Here is a 13,632-nt window from a genome sequence, read left to right on the forward strand (position 1 = left end):
AATGCTGTTCGGATGTTGGGTGAGGTCGAGTTATATAGAGGAGCTTTCTCCGGCTCAAGCAGATGTTCTGTCCACGATTAGAACGAACACGCCAAACCAACTCTAACCGGCAGCGAGGCTTCGAAGTATTGGGCTTCTAGCACATGCCGCCGAACGTTGCATTAGACAAGCGGGATCAAACTCCTGCGCCGCCACCACCGATGCGTGGTCTGTTTACTTAGTTCTGCATCGGCCGGTTTCAACATGGCGGGTCAACGAAACCGCCATGAACGGGTCTATACGCTAGAGGCAAACCACTTTCCAAGTGTGTCTCACGAGTCGGATGGTTAGAATCATCAGCATGCTCGGGCTATCGTGGCAAGGGACTGCGTCGTCGGTCTGTCCGGCCCCTGAGTAAAAGAACCACGTGCGGGATCACATGCGAAGTCGAGAACAATCATGGTATCAATTTCAAGCGTGTCGTGAAGACAACGCAAATCACAAACCGAGGAATAGATTCTTGACCTGAAACGTTGGATATCCCCCCTTTTGGCTCTCCCCTCAAGCACCCCTTGCCTTGGCCGTCACGTAAAAGTCGATCGGCCGCACGTTGAACCACCCATCCTGCTTCATCACATACTGCTCGTCCACCGCCTGAAAATCAACTTCTTTGATCAGCTTGGCCGTCACCACCATTAGAAACGCCCAAGCCCAGTGTTTGCCGATACATTCTCGTTTACCATTTCCGAACCACTTCTTGACACCGGCCGGCAGCTTGGTGAAGTTGTCGCCCACCATTCTCTCTGGCTTGAACTTGAGAGGTTCCTCAAACACGGCTGGATCTCTGTTGACTCCAGCCAGAACAACGATCATGGCCTGGTTGTGCGCAATCTGGTACTTGCCGCCTTGAAGCAGAATGGGCGATTTGTCGCCATTCTTGGACGGAATTGGCTCTATGTTGAAGCCCGGAGCCGCGCAGCTCAACCTCAGCGTCTCCCTCACAATCCCCTGGATGTATTTCAACTGGGCGATATGGTCTTGCCTCAGCGCACCGTCTCCAACCACGCGGTCCAACTCCTCTCTGGCCTCGGCCACCACCTTTGGATTCTGCAGCAGAAACAGGATGGTCGCCGTGACTGAACAAGGGGCCGTTGAACTGCCGATCGGCATGCTGACAATCTCATCAATCACCTGGCTGTCGGTCAACTTCTTGCCTGTTTCTGGATCCGTGGCGTTCATCAACGCCCAAAGCAAATCCTTGCGTCCGGTAGAGTGTTCGGCCCGGTATTGGATGAGCTCTGCGGCAAAGCCTCTCATCGTCTTGGTCGCCTCCTTCCACTTGCCGTTGTATAGCAGCCAGTTGAGGAGCTTCGGCCTGTTGGGTCGCCTCATTGCTTCTGAGGTAGCATCCTCCATGGCCTGGATCATGGGATGCTCCTCTCCATCCTTCATTTTGATGGCTCCCAGCTTCTTGCCAAACAGTGTCAACATTGTCGTCTCCAAGTTCAGGTTATTGAGGTCTTTGAGAGGTTGGAACTTGGTCCCAGGCTCGAGACCCTTGGTCCACTTGGCGATCAACTCGTCGGTGCACAGCAAGAGCTCGTCGAAATGGTCAGCGACCGATTCCGTGCTCAGGTGTGGCGCGATGATGCGGTGAGCGATACCCCAGGATTCCTCGTGGTCGTATGCGGTAAACAGCGCATCGTGCACGGCGTATCGGATCTCGACGATGGGCCCGCCAACGAATTTGCGGAACCGAGTCTCGTCGCAAATCTCTTCTGCTAGAGCAGCGCTGGCGACAAAAACAATTTCATGCCCCAAGACCTTGATCTTGAAGATCTCGCCATACCTTTCAGCCAGCGTGCGCAAGGACCACCAGGTGTTGCTCGGGTTGACGTCCATGATGTTGCCGAGCAGGGGAAGGCCTGGAGGGCCAGGGATGGTGAGTGGGGAGGACATGGTGTAGGCAGTGTCTGGAGTTTATCGTTGTAGAAGTGAGGGAATGGCGATAGGAGAGGGGGGAGATGTTCTCTTTAAGCGTCCAGGAATGAGGTTTTGCGTCATGTCGGTCAAGGGAAAAGACGTGGCTGGCAGGGTGAGACAGCATCTCTCAAGTCCCACCATGAGCACTGTCCGCCATTCCGGTCATGGGGATCATTTGGTGAGTCCAATGAGATTTGCTGTGTGGTGTAAGCCATGTGGGTGCAGCGACCTTTTGGGTGCGCCACTGAGCAAGAGGGAGCTGAGACATGCATGGATTTCTGGCCCTGGCCAGTGTAGTTAGAGCGGCTTGTCTCGCGGGCGGGTCGTGATCGGCGCTCATCCGACCAATTGCTGGCACATCATTTGTCAATCTCGAGGCGGTTGTCGCGGGATCCTACTATCGATCTACGAAGCTTATTGGCACCTTTCCCAGAGCAGTTTACTGCGTGCGTTGTCACTCTTTTGAGCACAGCTCAGGTTCTGGATAACGTAACAGAAGATGTCGGATAGTGTATTTAATTTAATCTCCAAGCCGTAACATCTTCAGCCGTGAAACACTTCCAACGTGGTGTCACAGAGTGCAAGTCTCACGGTGAAAAGAACTGCATAGTTAATGACACAATAAGACTTAGCGAATAGTTTGGATAGGTTCCGCATGCAACTTGTACTCGGCAGCAATAAGCCCCTGTCATGGAGTATCTTCGATCGACACATTCGTACCCCTAGTTATGGGTGCTGTCAGCTGCGGCATGAGCCTGCTCGGAGGTCAAAGAGGTCAAGGCAGTTACGGTACCTTCTTATTCCTCTGTCATAATGGCCATATCTGGAGTTATGAGGGATGATAGAAGTTTAGAATGAAACTGTCTGCCAGGACCTCACTTTCATCTAGCAATCACAATGGAATTGTTATGAACCTACTTTGGGATTCTCGAGGTTCAATGTCTATGGCCTTTTCCCTGGAGTACTCCTTATCGATAAGATTGGATCGCTGTGATGGTTGGTTAGCCCTGAGGTTGGCAGAGGAAAGTATGTTGGATTTTACTTGTTCACGTTCCTAGTAGCCTGGGTCTTACGCAGTCGCATGTGCACTAGGTAGCTAAGAAGGTCTCAAAGGTAAACGCCAGAGTGCATGTGAGGATGGTGAGCACTGCTGGTGACGAGGGAGAGATGATGAACGCCACCTTCATTCACTACATGAATATAGAGCATTTCCTCGTGGTCTTTGTCACAACTAGTTTCCTTTACACGACAACTCAAGCTTATGCCAGAGACAAGAGCCTGGTTCAGACGCTCCGCATAGACAGGACGGGGCAAAGAGATAGAAACGAGATGAGTACACCCTACAAAATCCATGTTGAACATACCTTATCTGGCTTGATTACGAACAGGGATGGTGTTCAGGCGATGAGGCAGGTTCCTCGGGCATAAATCCTGGTGTGAGCGCGCATATATCCAAGTAGGTAGCCACAAGTTCCTCTCAAAATCGCCGGCTCTCTCTAACGTTGGGTGGATAGTGGCCCGTAACCCGTCCCCGATGTGTCTAGCATCAGAGCAGAGATGTTGACATTGCCCCTGAGCCCCTTTTGACACCGGCATTGACACGATGTCAGCAGAGTAGGTATTTAGCCACTGCTGGACCTGGGCATTCACGTGATGTTTATGATTTATAGCTTAAACACGTCGCGGGTGGAGGAGCCAAAAATTCACGGGTTGAGCTCATGGGTTCCTGACTTCATTCCAACCAAAAAAAGTGATGATGTGGTCATGCTTGGTGCATTCTATTCGATCGAGGTCAAACCATGTCACCACCCCGCATGTTCTCAACGGATCAAATTCTGAAAGAAAAACAAAACGGTAGGGAGCGTTGAGGGTTTCCCCACCGATGGATTGGCGCTAATCGAACATCGGTTCACGCCGGGTGAGGGGATGAAGGGACCCGCGATGTCCAAGACATCCTGACGGAAGCTGAGATCGAAGCTTAGCGCGCGAACGGATGGGGCTCGTGCGTGACATGATTTTTAACAATTAAGAAATCACCAAGCATGACTCGTATTGGACTGAGGAGGAAGCAAGGGAGGGAAGAGAACGACAAGCGATATGCCTGGCATCAGACAATGCCAAATGAGGGTGTGGGGGATCTGATAAATGACAAGTCGTCGACCCAAGCGAATGACAGGCGTCTGCGCTGGGCCGAGTTCGAACCTTTTTGTGTTTTTGTGCAGGAGATAGGGCGGCATTTGCAGAGTATTGAAAGAAAAAGAAGAAAAGAAACCGACATGACATGTCCCAAGATAAGATGCTGAGAGGATGCAAGTGAGTACATATGGTCGCCGACTGCCACCCAAAATGAATATGCATGTCTCACAAAACCAAGTTCTGGCCACCATTCACATCTCCCCCAGATGCATTGTGGCTTGGCGAATTCCGATGCATTTCGGTGGTGGATAGCTCGGATTGGTGCGGTCTCATCCACACATCCTGGCATGCATGCCCGTGCAGCAGGGCTGGCCCCTCTCTGTTGCAATTGGTGACGGCACTCGGAATCCACAAGCCCACGATCCTGCTCGTTCTTTTTCTCCATCTCAGCCTGGACCCGCGGTTGTCTGTTTCATGGCATGCTTGGCAGATGGCGAGTCTGTGCAGAGAAGCTATGTATGTACATAGGAGTGATAACTCCTGATCTCCTGGTTGACCCGACCCATTGGGACCACCTCTCTTCCATCCTGTGGGCGCCCGAGTCCGTTGTCCTTGTTGATCACTCAAAGCCAGCCAGTTCCTCAACTCCAATGTCGACCTAATCTCAAGTCGCGCAGCAGCTATGTCGCCTGCCATGGACTCGGCAGCCTACGATGCTGGCTTGGCTCAGTACATCGGCCACCCGGTGCCGTATCAGTTTGATCCCGCCCTCCTCACGCTTAGCTATGCTGTCAGTCTCGTCGGCGCCGCCTCGACCCTCGAGCTCATCAACCGACGGACCTCGAGAAAGGGGTACTACAACAAGTACGGGGTCCCGTCGCCAGACCGTTGCGCCTGTGATTGCTGACGGAAACACACAGTCTGTTGCTGCTAGCCGCCTCGGTGACCATGGGTGGCGTTTCCATCTGGTGCATGGTGTGTTATCTTCTGAGCGCCATTTCGATCAAGTCTTTTTTACTTACGTTGTGGTAGCATTACATTGGCAATCGTGCAACAAGTCTGCTCAACGGGCAGCCCGAGCTTCAGGTTGTCTATTCGGTCCGCGTTACGGTAGCCTCCTTTTTCGTACCCATCCTCGTCTTGTGCGCCGCCTTCTTTGTCGTGACCAGCACCCGAAATGCCAGTGGCGTCAACTGGTGGCGCATCGGGGTATCTGGCATGTTGTCAGGGGGAGCTATTTGCGGCATGCACTACCTCGGCAACGCCTCCATCAGCAACTATCACTGCAGCTACCGCCCTGCCAACGTGGTTGGGTCTGCCCTCATTGCTGTTGCGGCCAGCACCGTTGCGCTCGCGCTGTTTTTTGTGTTTAGGGCATCTTGGACCAACTCCTGGTGGAAGAGAACTGGATGTGCCATCGTCTTGGCTGGCGCCGTCTCGGGCATGCATTGGTGCGGTGCTGTTGGGACCACATACCGACTGATGCACCTCCGCTCGAGCAGTGAGATGGATACGAGAAATGTTACGGTTATTGTGATTTCATGTCTGGTGAGTGAGGAAAAGGTACAAGTAACCCTGCATTACTGACGACGAACAGTCAGTTGCAGCCTGTGCTGTCATGGCAGGGACGGCCATCTACTCGGCGCGGGTGCGCCAAAGCTACGCCAGCAAGGCCCAAAGAATCACTCTCGCCGCTGCTGTGTTCGATCATCAAGGCCGAATCCTCGTTTCCCCTGATGGAGCTCTGCCCAGTGAGGAGATTACCAGCAAGTTTCTCCAAAAGGTGTGTCTCTGCTGTCTGACTGTTGATCTGAGCGCCCTCGCTGACCGGGCGTGGTAGACCCAAAACGACGTCTTCTCTACCGCACACCCCCTTTTCCACTGGGTCTTCCAGGCGTCGAGGAATTGGTCCAGCGTGACTGTGCTGCTGGGAAAGATGAGAAACCACCTGGCCGAGCTTCCGCATCGTGGTCGCAATGTGCGAACAGGCATCTCTCTGGTCGATGACGATGGCCATGTGATTGACAACTACGACGTGATCTTCCGCGAGTTGTTCTGCTTGGCTGCCGCCGGGCTTGCTGACAAGATGAACGAGAACTTGACAGACGCTGGTATTCTTTGGGATGAGATCTTGTCGACCGGTGGCCAACCGGATGCTGTATCACTTCGCTCAAACTCGACGGGCAAGACGCAGGGACCGGTCCCTATCACGTCACGAGATGCGGACATGGCTGAGAAGGGAGTTACGATTCACCGCCACAACCACGGCTCGCTCATGTGCTTGGTACGTGCTGTCGACAACCCTCGAGTCATGGACCGACTCGAGGCCTCTGGGTATTGCTTCGCCGACCCTCATCAAGTTGCCCACATCATCGGCGCCAAGATGCAGATTCGAACCGCACATCTGGAACAGAAGCTGGCGAACATGAAGGATTATGCTCACGGCACAATGCTTGATCCCGGCGTCCATGTTGGCTTGTTTGCTGTTCGCACGCAAGTCGACAGCCACCACGGCCACGGTTTCGATCTTCTTGTGCAAAAACAGGCTCGAAATCTGCTTCCTAGCGTGGAAATGCCGCTCGACCGCCTTGAGCCGTCTCATTTGGAATTCCTGCGCCAGCTCCACGGCCATTCGGTCCAAGCTATCCTCCAACGGCTCCGGCGCGTCCAAGACATTGCACCACGCAACGCCGCTTTCGCCGCTCTTCTCAGCGACGCTGTTCGGGATCTGCGTAGTGCCACCAACGACAAGATTTTGGACGATGCCAAACTCATTTCTCGGGTGGTCCAAGTACCTTGCCGATCGCCAGCGGGCTCCATGGCCACGAGGTTGGCGACATGCTCGATGATCACCTTTAGCATCATGATCCCGATCCACATCAAGGTCAAAGTTCCAGACCATGCGTTTGTCCCCTTGTACTTTTTCAAAACCCTGCAGCTCGTGTACGCCAACTCGCCACACGCGGCCGCCTTTGCCCGGAATGTGCACCGGGAGCTGAGCCCCCTCTTGAACTCTGCCTCGACCGCCCCCCCGAAGTCCCTCTCCTCCCAGCTACCCTTCACGATGTTCTCTCGCTTCAGGCGCCACAGAAGACCGTCGTTGGAGACGCGACAAGTGCGAGCCAGCAAGCTCGTTTCTTCCAGCCGGGAATGCATGGCCCCTGCTACTCCATCCAACAACCCGAGCGTTGTGTCGTTGGGTTTGTACCGCGGCGCATCGTCCACCAACGGACAAGACCCGGATACAGATCAGCTCTCAGACTCGACACTTGCCCCGGAAAGACCTCAGTATCGCCAACGCCCGACGTACGACCAGCAGCGAGCCACCGGTCCAAAACTAAACGTTCAGCCCAACAACGCGAAGCAACACAAGCACAACAAGTCGTTTGGTGGAATGGGCATCATGATTTCGCAGGAGGTGACTGTCGATGTAGATGCTACCACCACCGCTGTCGGACCCAAATCGCCCGCTGTGGCTCTTGCCGCCGAAAAGGTCGAAATGGTCGATGAGACCAAGAGGATCCACGAAGCCGATGAGAATCCCACCCCGGCATCACCACAAATTCCTGGGAGAAAGAATGGAATCTTTGTTCAGGAAATCGAGTTGGAGAACGTGACGAGCGTCTTGAACTTCAACGGAGGTACAGGCTTCTCCACCGCCAGGGTGGAGGTGAAGAAGGATGGAGACGCAGCCGAAACGCAGACGTTTGTGGATGAGTTGTTTTCCGGCTGTTTAGCCCTGGCAAAGTATTGAGCGGCTGGTCATGACCAAAAGGTGACGGTGTAGGATTATGATACCCCTCTTGTGCGTATGTTTTCATCGGTTCATGGTTGTGTTTTGGCGAGCATGCAGAAAGTGCTGCCCTGTACATGTTAATGATGGAATAAGCGGAACCATGTAATAGTATATAGTTATTAATATTGCTTGAAATCAAGATTTGTTGATGAGCAGTGAAGCAACACCACTTGAAGCGAGCAAAAAAGGTTGATTACATTACCGATGCGAAGAAAAAGGGATATTATAAAAGCCTATATCCACTGTCCACTCTCACCCCTCGTTCCGGTCAGCGTGTTCATCATAGCCGGGGCAGTGTAGCCCGCAATGCCATTGTTCATGGTAGCATCCATACCACTGAGATGAGGTTGTTGGTAGCTAAACTGCAGCTGGGCGGGATCAATGTGTATTGTTCCGTGGACATTGGGTCCGCACCACACGGAAAGAAGCCGGAAGCAGGATCGTTGGCGGCGATGTCGCTGAGGGCAGCAGGGAAGTAGACGAATCCAGGGGTTGTGTCCACCGAGGATGTAGATGTTGGGAATCGCAGGCTTGTGGCATAGTTTGCATCAAACCCACCCCATCTGCTTTCGGGTTGTACACAGTCGATGGGCGCATTTGGCTGCAACCGCTGTTGTGAAGGAGCATGTAGCGCCAAGTTGAGATCGAACACGAAGTGTGGACGCCTTTGGCTCTTTGATACTGGCAAAACCTGAAGACAGTGATCGATCTTGTTGCCCTTGCCGTGTCGTCTCCAAAGCCACGGAAGGGTATCGTGCGGAAGTCCTTGGTGTCGCTGTCTCAGAAGAATCAAGCCCAATGCCAGACTCACGGTCATGTACGTTACTCCAAAGCACACGTGCCATCGATCTCGAAATGCGGTTGTTGGTTCGGCTTCCTTGCCTATTGACGTAGTCCATCTTCAAGCCAATGTGAGTAAGATCGTGAACAGCCGACTCAAACAAGGACTTGATGATGACGCAAAGACCCTCAAACTGCTCCTCGTCAGGAACATAGGACTGGACAACAGGCTTGAGGTACTCGAGCTTTTGAATAAAGGCGGGCTCCAACTCATGGTGTTCGAGAACTGGAACAAAGTGGAACGGTTCAGTCTTGTTGTCGGGGTCTTCAGGGAAGGCAAGCTGCCAGAGATGCTTCCACTGATCTTCATCCGATGGACCACAATCTCGGCTCCTGAACCTGATCTGGGAGGCTGTCTCGCTATTGATTCCGTCCTCTGGGTCTGAGCGCGTGTAGTTGCAGGGTTCTTGTTCGCAGTGCAGCTCAAGCGCATTTCCAGAGGGAAAACCCTTTTTGCATTGCTGGCATGTCACAATCTCCGAGTCAGCCATGTGTTTGTTGAGAATGTGTTTCCTGGGCCAGTTTTAGTAATACTCCAGGTTGGTATTTCGGGGGTTCAGGGGTTCAGGGGCTCTGGGGTTAGTTACCTGAGGTCGGAAAATTTGGTGAACATGGTCATGGCGCACGAGGTATGGTCCCTGACATTAAACCGAGAAGGATTGCGGGCACGGAAGATACACCGTAGCTTTGAGGCAGTCGAATTGCGCTCCTCTCCAGAGTCCCTTGGGTCTCCCATGATGCTTCCAGACTCCTCTTCGTCATCCTGGTCATTTTCCTCGTCGCTCAGTCTTCTCTTTTTGTTCGCTTTTGGTTTTTCCTTCCCCTTTCCTGTGGACTTGTCGATTTGAGATGATGATGGGCGTTGCGGCAGAGTACCAGCTGCCCCGGACGAGGGAATGTCCGTCTCAACTGGGGCTTGCAAGAAATCTTCAAATGAGTCTACAATCGCTGCAATCTGTTCTGCATACGCATATGTAATGACCTTACATGCCTCGAGAATCTCGCGAGGGACGTCACTGCTGTTGATCCCGCGAAGTGTTGGTAGACAGACTGAAACTCAGAATATGATCTGCCTCCTCCACCGTGACGGCATCATTGTCGGGTCCAGCAGTGACTTCACTGTGATAATCAACGTCGTTCATGTCCTGCTCAAGTTCCGTGGGTTCTGCCGGCAACATCAAAGAGACTGCTCCCATCCCTTCCTGAATCTCTTTGACTGATGCATCTTGGCCATCCTTTTGGCCAATGCAAATACGGTCCCATTCATTAGACTCGTCGGACTCGCAACCAGGTGACGATGGAGTGGATATGGGGCTGTTGGGGCCCTCTGGTGAGAAGTGAAAGCCAGATAGTGTGATAGTGACCTTGGAGTAGCGGGCGGTGACTTTCCCCCGGAAGAAACCCCGTACATAAAAGAATTGTCTTTGAGAACAACAGCAGAGTCGATTGAGGTGGATTGACGATGTTGCATGGCTGCTGAATCAGGCGTAGAGGACGGAGTAGGTGGAAGGCGGCCCATCTTCTTCTGGTTCCAAGGCACCCAGGCGTCTACTGTGGCATGACGTTGATAATGGACGGCAGTTCCCTCTTTCAGCGCATCCGCGTTGTCGAAATCCATTTCAATTGTAGGTGCTACAGGCCCGGAGCAGCGGTGAGTTGGACAAACGAATGGAAAATGACTGTGGCATGCACGGCATCATGCAGAATGTCAGGTAGTGGGACAAATCTCTGGGACAAGATTGGTAGAAAGTGTGGGAATGACAATTTTTTTGCATGGAAATCCCGAGAGACGAGGTCTCCCGCGATGCTGGAGTCTGCCTGTAGCAAGGCACCCAGGGCAGGGTGCCTCTTTGGGATGAACGGGTGATGATTGGCTCATGACACCTATGGTCAGCAGGTTGATGTTTCGCGCCCTTACAACTTGGTGTGTGTTACTGTTCGAAACGACTCCAACCCATCCATGATGACCACCACAAGACTAACTAACCGTCATCATCATCTCAGGTCGAGACATTCTACAGCAAGAGTCTAGTCACGCCCGCCTTGCCCAGTGATGTTTTGCAAAATGTTGCGAATTACTGGGTCCAAAAAGCCATGTCCAACAACCGCAACTGGTTCATCATCATCGATCTATATGGGGGTGCCAACTCGGCCATCACAAAGGTGCCCAGCAACGAAACGGCCTATGCGTTTCGCGATCCCAACAATCACCTCTTTCTTTACGAGTTTTACGACCGTGTAAACTTTGGCTCCTACCCATCAAATGGGTTTGAAATTTTGGACGGCTGGGTCAAGAGTTTCACCGATGGGCTCACCAGAGACCAATGGGGAATGTACATCAACTACGCCGATCCGACTATGAATCGAACCACGGCGCAGGATGTCTACTACAGAAAGAACCTGCCGAAGCTGAGAGGGCTAAAGACCGAGCTTGATCCCACCGAGCTCTTTTACTACCCGCAGGCTATTCAGCCCATTTGATTGTGGGACAATCAGGGCCGGCGTGCAGCACAATGAAACGAGGGTCTCGGATGTGTCACGAGGTATTTTAGAGATTTATACAAGGGAGTTGAACAGGAATAATAGGTACCAGAGAAAGCTGGCACACCACCAAGCGAGAGAGAAGCAGAGTAGTAGTATCAGCCCTTTGTTTTATTATCCGGAACAGAACAGGTCAAAGCTCTTGTCGAGTGAGTAGTACTTTGGTCTCTGATGCTCTGCGTAGTAGTAGTAATAGTAGACCATGCTGCCTGAAGCAGCCTCCTGTCCACTTCAGCACCGGCCGCGTGTTCAGACACCTTGAGTCTCAAAAAAGCGCTGCTGGCCAGAGACTCCCTTGTCATAAACCCACTTGTTTGATCCGTCTTGTTCAACGTGGTTGTATCCGTACTCTACTCCGAATTCAAAGAGATCACCCAACCCCTCCATTGCGTACAGCACCGTCAGGGGGTCGAATGACGGACGAGGTGTTGCGTAGCCGTAGTAGACATACGCGGCCTTGACCGGGTCATCCCGCGGGCCTTGGTTGATCAGACGAAGGCCAGACGTCACGTTTTGCCCCATCTCGAACCCGGAAAAGGTGATTGGGCTGCCCTTCCAGGTGTTGACAACATGGGCGGTAATAGATGGGTTGCCCTGGCACGCAATGTTTTGGTTAATAGTGTGCTTCTCTTTCTCTCTCTCTCTGCTTGCCCCCAGACTACCTACATACCCGCAGTGGCCAGGGGTAGGGTAGGAGACAAATAACTAAAAAGGCCATGTGGCTGGCTTTGGTAACTCACACCCCAAAAGTTGTATTCGTAGCCGGAGGGATATTCACCACCCATGATTACCAGTTCCGAGACCTTGGCGGCGATAAGATCGGGACCTGAAAGCGGGGAGTAGATATCTGACGAGGAATTAAGAAGCCCAGACAACTAGTTGCGTTCGACAGCACGCCGATGATAGTTAGCGATTTGAACAAGGTGGAAGCATGGCAGATGAAGCCAAAAGTAGTAGAGCGGTAAGGTAGGTAGGGGTGGTGGGGGGGGGGCAAATATGTTCAAACATTATCAAAGAATCCAATGGAAGCGATGGTGACGCTTTGATCGGGGTCTTCGGAGAGGACTTTTCGATACAGCGCGACTGGGTCCCAGGGCGTCCTCGGCACGGCCCCAGGGCAACGAACCCCCAAACCAGTGATAGGCCACTTTGCTTGTGTATTCGCCTAATTCAAAAAAACAAGAATCGAAGAAGGTGACATTGGTCACCAGACGCCGGATCCCGATGGGTGTGTCATGACTATAATGGGCCAGAATGGCAGATGCTGCCAGGGCCGAGTAGGTGGTGGGGAAATTGATATTGACGGCGAGGAGGTCAACTGAAGATGATGTGGCTGCGAGCAGTAGGGCCCCGGCGCCGCTGAAGAAGGCGAGTAGTTGCGCAATGAGTTAGGAGAGAAGAAAATGAGGCACAATTCTGAGGTAGATCGACTCACTCAACGTCACTGAATAAATCAGTGTCTATGATGAGACGTTTTACTTTTGTTGGAGAGGCGGCGTGTGCAGCATGTATTATGCCGGTGAAAGCCAGGAGGAAAAGGAGGCGATGAATCATAATGTTCGATATTGTTGTTATGATATCGTGAGATATTGGCAAATGATGTTTGAGAGTGACATCAAGGTTGTGGCTTATAATGTTAGTGTAGGGTGTTACTTATGGCCAATAGCATGGCGGGGTTGGGCACCTTTGCCCCTACCATCTTCGCAACATATATACACTCAGGGTTCCACGAAAGCAGTTGGCGGAAAACATAGCGGCTGGCACCCTAGCTGGATAAGGCTATATAATATATATACATACAAACTTGCGTTCGACGCAGGCCAGAGGTGGCTGCCCAAAACGAGATCCCTCTCTCCAGTAGCATTGAGCCCCCCCTAACACACGCGTTTCCTTTATCACGTCACGCATTGGTTGATTATACTTGAGTTATCCTTGCAGCGTCGTGATCCAAGAAAACGCCGGTCAACTGCTTGCCCAAGAAAGTTAACTAAGGCAATTCTAAGCCAGTGATATACAATTGGCTAGAGCTTACGGTTTCGAAGTAGCACCTATGAGATATAGATTTGTTCCCCCACTCCTTATATATTAGAGAGCCCCAGTAACTCCAAAGAAAGGGGGTAGATCGTGATCGGAGGCTATAAATAACTTGTTACAACCTGCACCAGGAATGGATACAGACTGCAAGGCAGCACGCCAGAGGTGAATATGACAGGATGATCGAAGGTTGTGACAAGCGTCTCAGACACGGGTTCAATGTCAACAACAGGTTGTTCTAACAAAGAGCTACTGAGAGTAGATTGTAGACAAATGAACTTGAATTGCTTGCATGAGGAATCAGATTCCTCGACATGGGGAGC

General features: G+C 52.2%; 5 protein-coding genes across 5 annotated transcripts; 2 read left to right on the forward strand and 3 right to left on the reverse strand.

The window, feature by feature from the left end:
- Window positions 1–540: 540 nt before the first annotated feature.
- On the reverse strand, window positions 541–1,938 carry QC762_512510 (uncharacterized protein; the record flags this gene model as incomplete). The annotated part of the gene is made up of 1 exon (XM_062891650.1): window positions 541–1,938. One exon carries the CDS (start codon window positions 1,936–1,938, stop codon window positions 541–543), a length of 1,398 nt encoding a protein of 465 aa, XP_062742325.1.
- Window positions 1,939–4,251: 2,313 nt separating this feature from the next.
- QC762_512520 (uncharacterized protein) lies at window positions 4,252–8,056 on the forward strand. Its single transcript, XM_062891651.1, has 6 exons — window positions 4,252–4,275; window positions 4,337–4,962; window positions 5,019–5,073; window positions 5,131–5,646; window positions 5,696–5,881; window positions 5,939–8,056. The coding sequence occupies exons 2-6, from the start codon at window positions 4,781–4,783 to the stop codon at window positions 7,850–7,852; spliced, it is 2,853 nt and encodes a 950-aa protein (XP_062742326.1). The 5' UTR covers window positions 4,252–4,275; window positions 4,337–4,780; the 3' UTR covers window positions 7,853–8,056.
- A 71-nt stretch (window positions 8,057–8,127) lies between these two features.
- On the reverse strand, window positions 8,128–10,352 carry QC762_512530 (uncharacterized protein; the record flags this gene model as incomplete). The annotated part of the gene is given in 5 exon segments (XM_062891652.1): window positions 8,128–8,424; window positions 8,449–9,247; window positions 9,322–9,784; window positions 9,792–10,048; window positions 10,099–10,352. Coding segments are annotated over 5 exon segments (2,070 nt in total).
- A 476-nt stretch (window positions 10,353–10,828) lies between these two features.
- Window positions 10,829–11,215, forward strand: QC762_0082710 (uncharacterized protein; the record flags this gene model as incomplete). Its single annotated transcript, XM_062883933.1, has 1 exon — window positions 10,829–11,215. One exon carries the CDS (start codon window positions 10,829–10,831, stop codon window positions 11,213–11,215), a length of 387 nt encoding a protein of 128 aa, XP_062742328.1.
- Window positions 11,216–11,234: 19 nt separating this feature from the next.
- QC762_0082720 (uncharacterized protein) lies at window positions 11,235–13,006 on the reverse strand. Its single transcript, XM_062883934.1, has 5 exons — window positions 12,711–13,006; window positions 12,282–12,634; window positions 12,016–12,150; window positions 11,472–11,869; window positions 11,235–11,451 (listed from the first exon to the last, which is right to left on the reverse strand). Exons 3-4 carry the CDS (start codon window positions 12,058–12,060, stop codon window positions 11,525–11,527), a joined length of 390 nt encoding a protein of 129 aa, XP_062742329.1. The 5' UTR covers window positions 12,061–12,150; window positions 12,282–12,634; window positions 12,711–13,006; the 3' UTR covers window positions 11,235–11,451; window positions 11,472–11,524.
- Between the last annotated feature and the right edge of the window lie 626 nt (window positions 13,007–13,632).

This window comes from Podospora pseudocomata, chromosome 5 (assembly GCF_035222375.1).
Source record: "Podospora pseudocomata strain CBS 415.72m chromosome 5, whole genome shotgun sequence".
NCBI classification, from domain to species: Eukaryota; Fungi; Ascomycota; class Sordariomycetes; order Sordariales; family Podosporaceae; genus Podospora; species Podospora pseudocomata.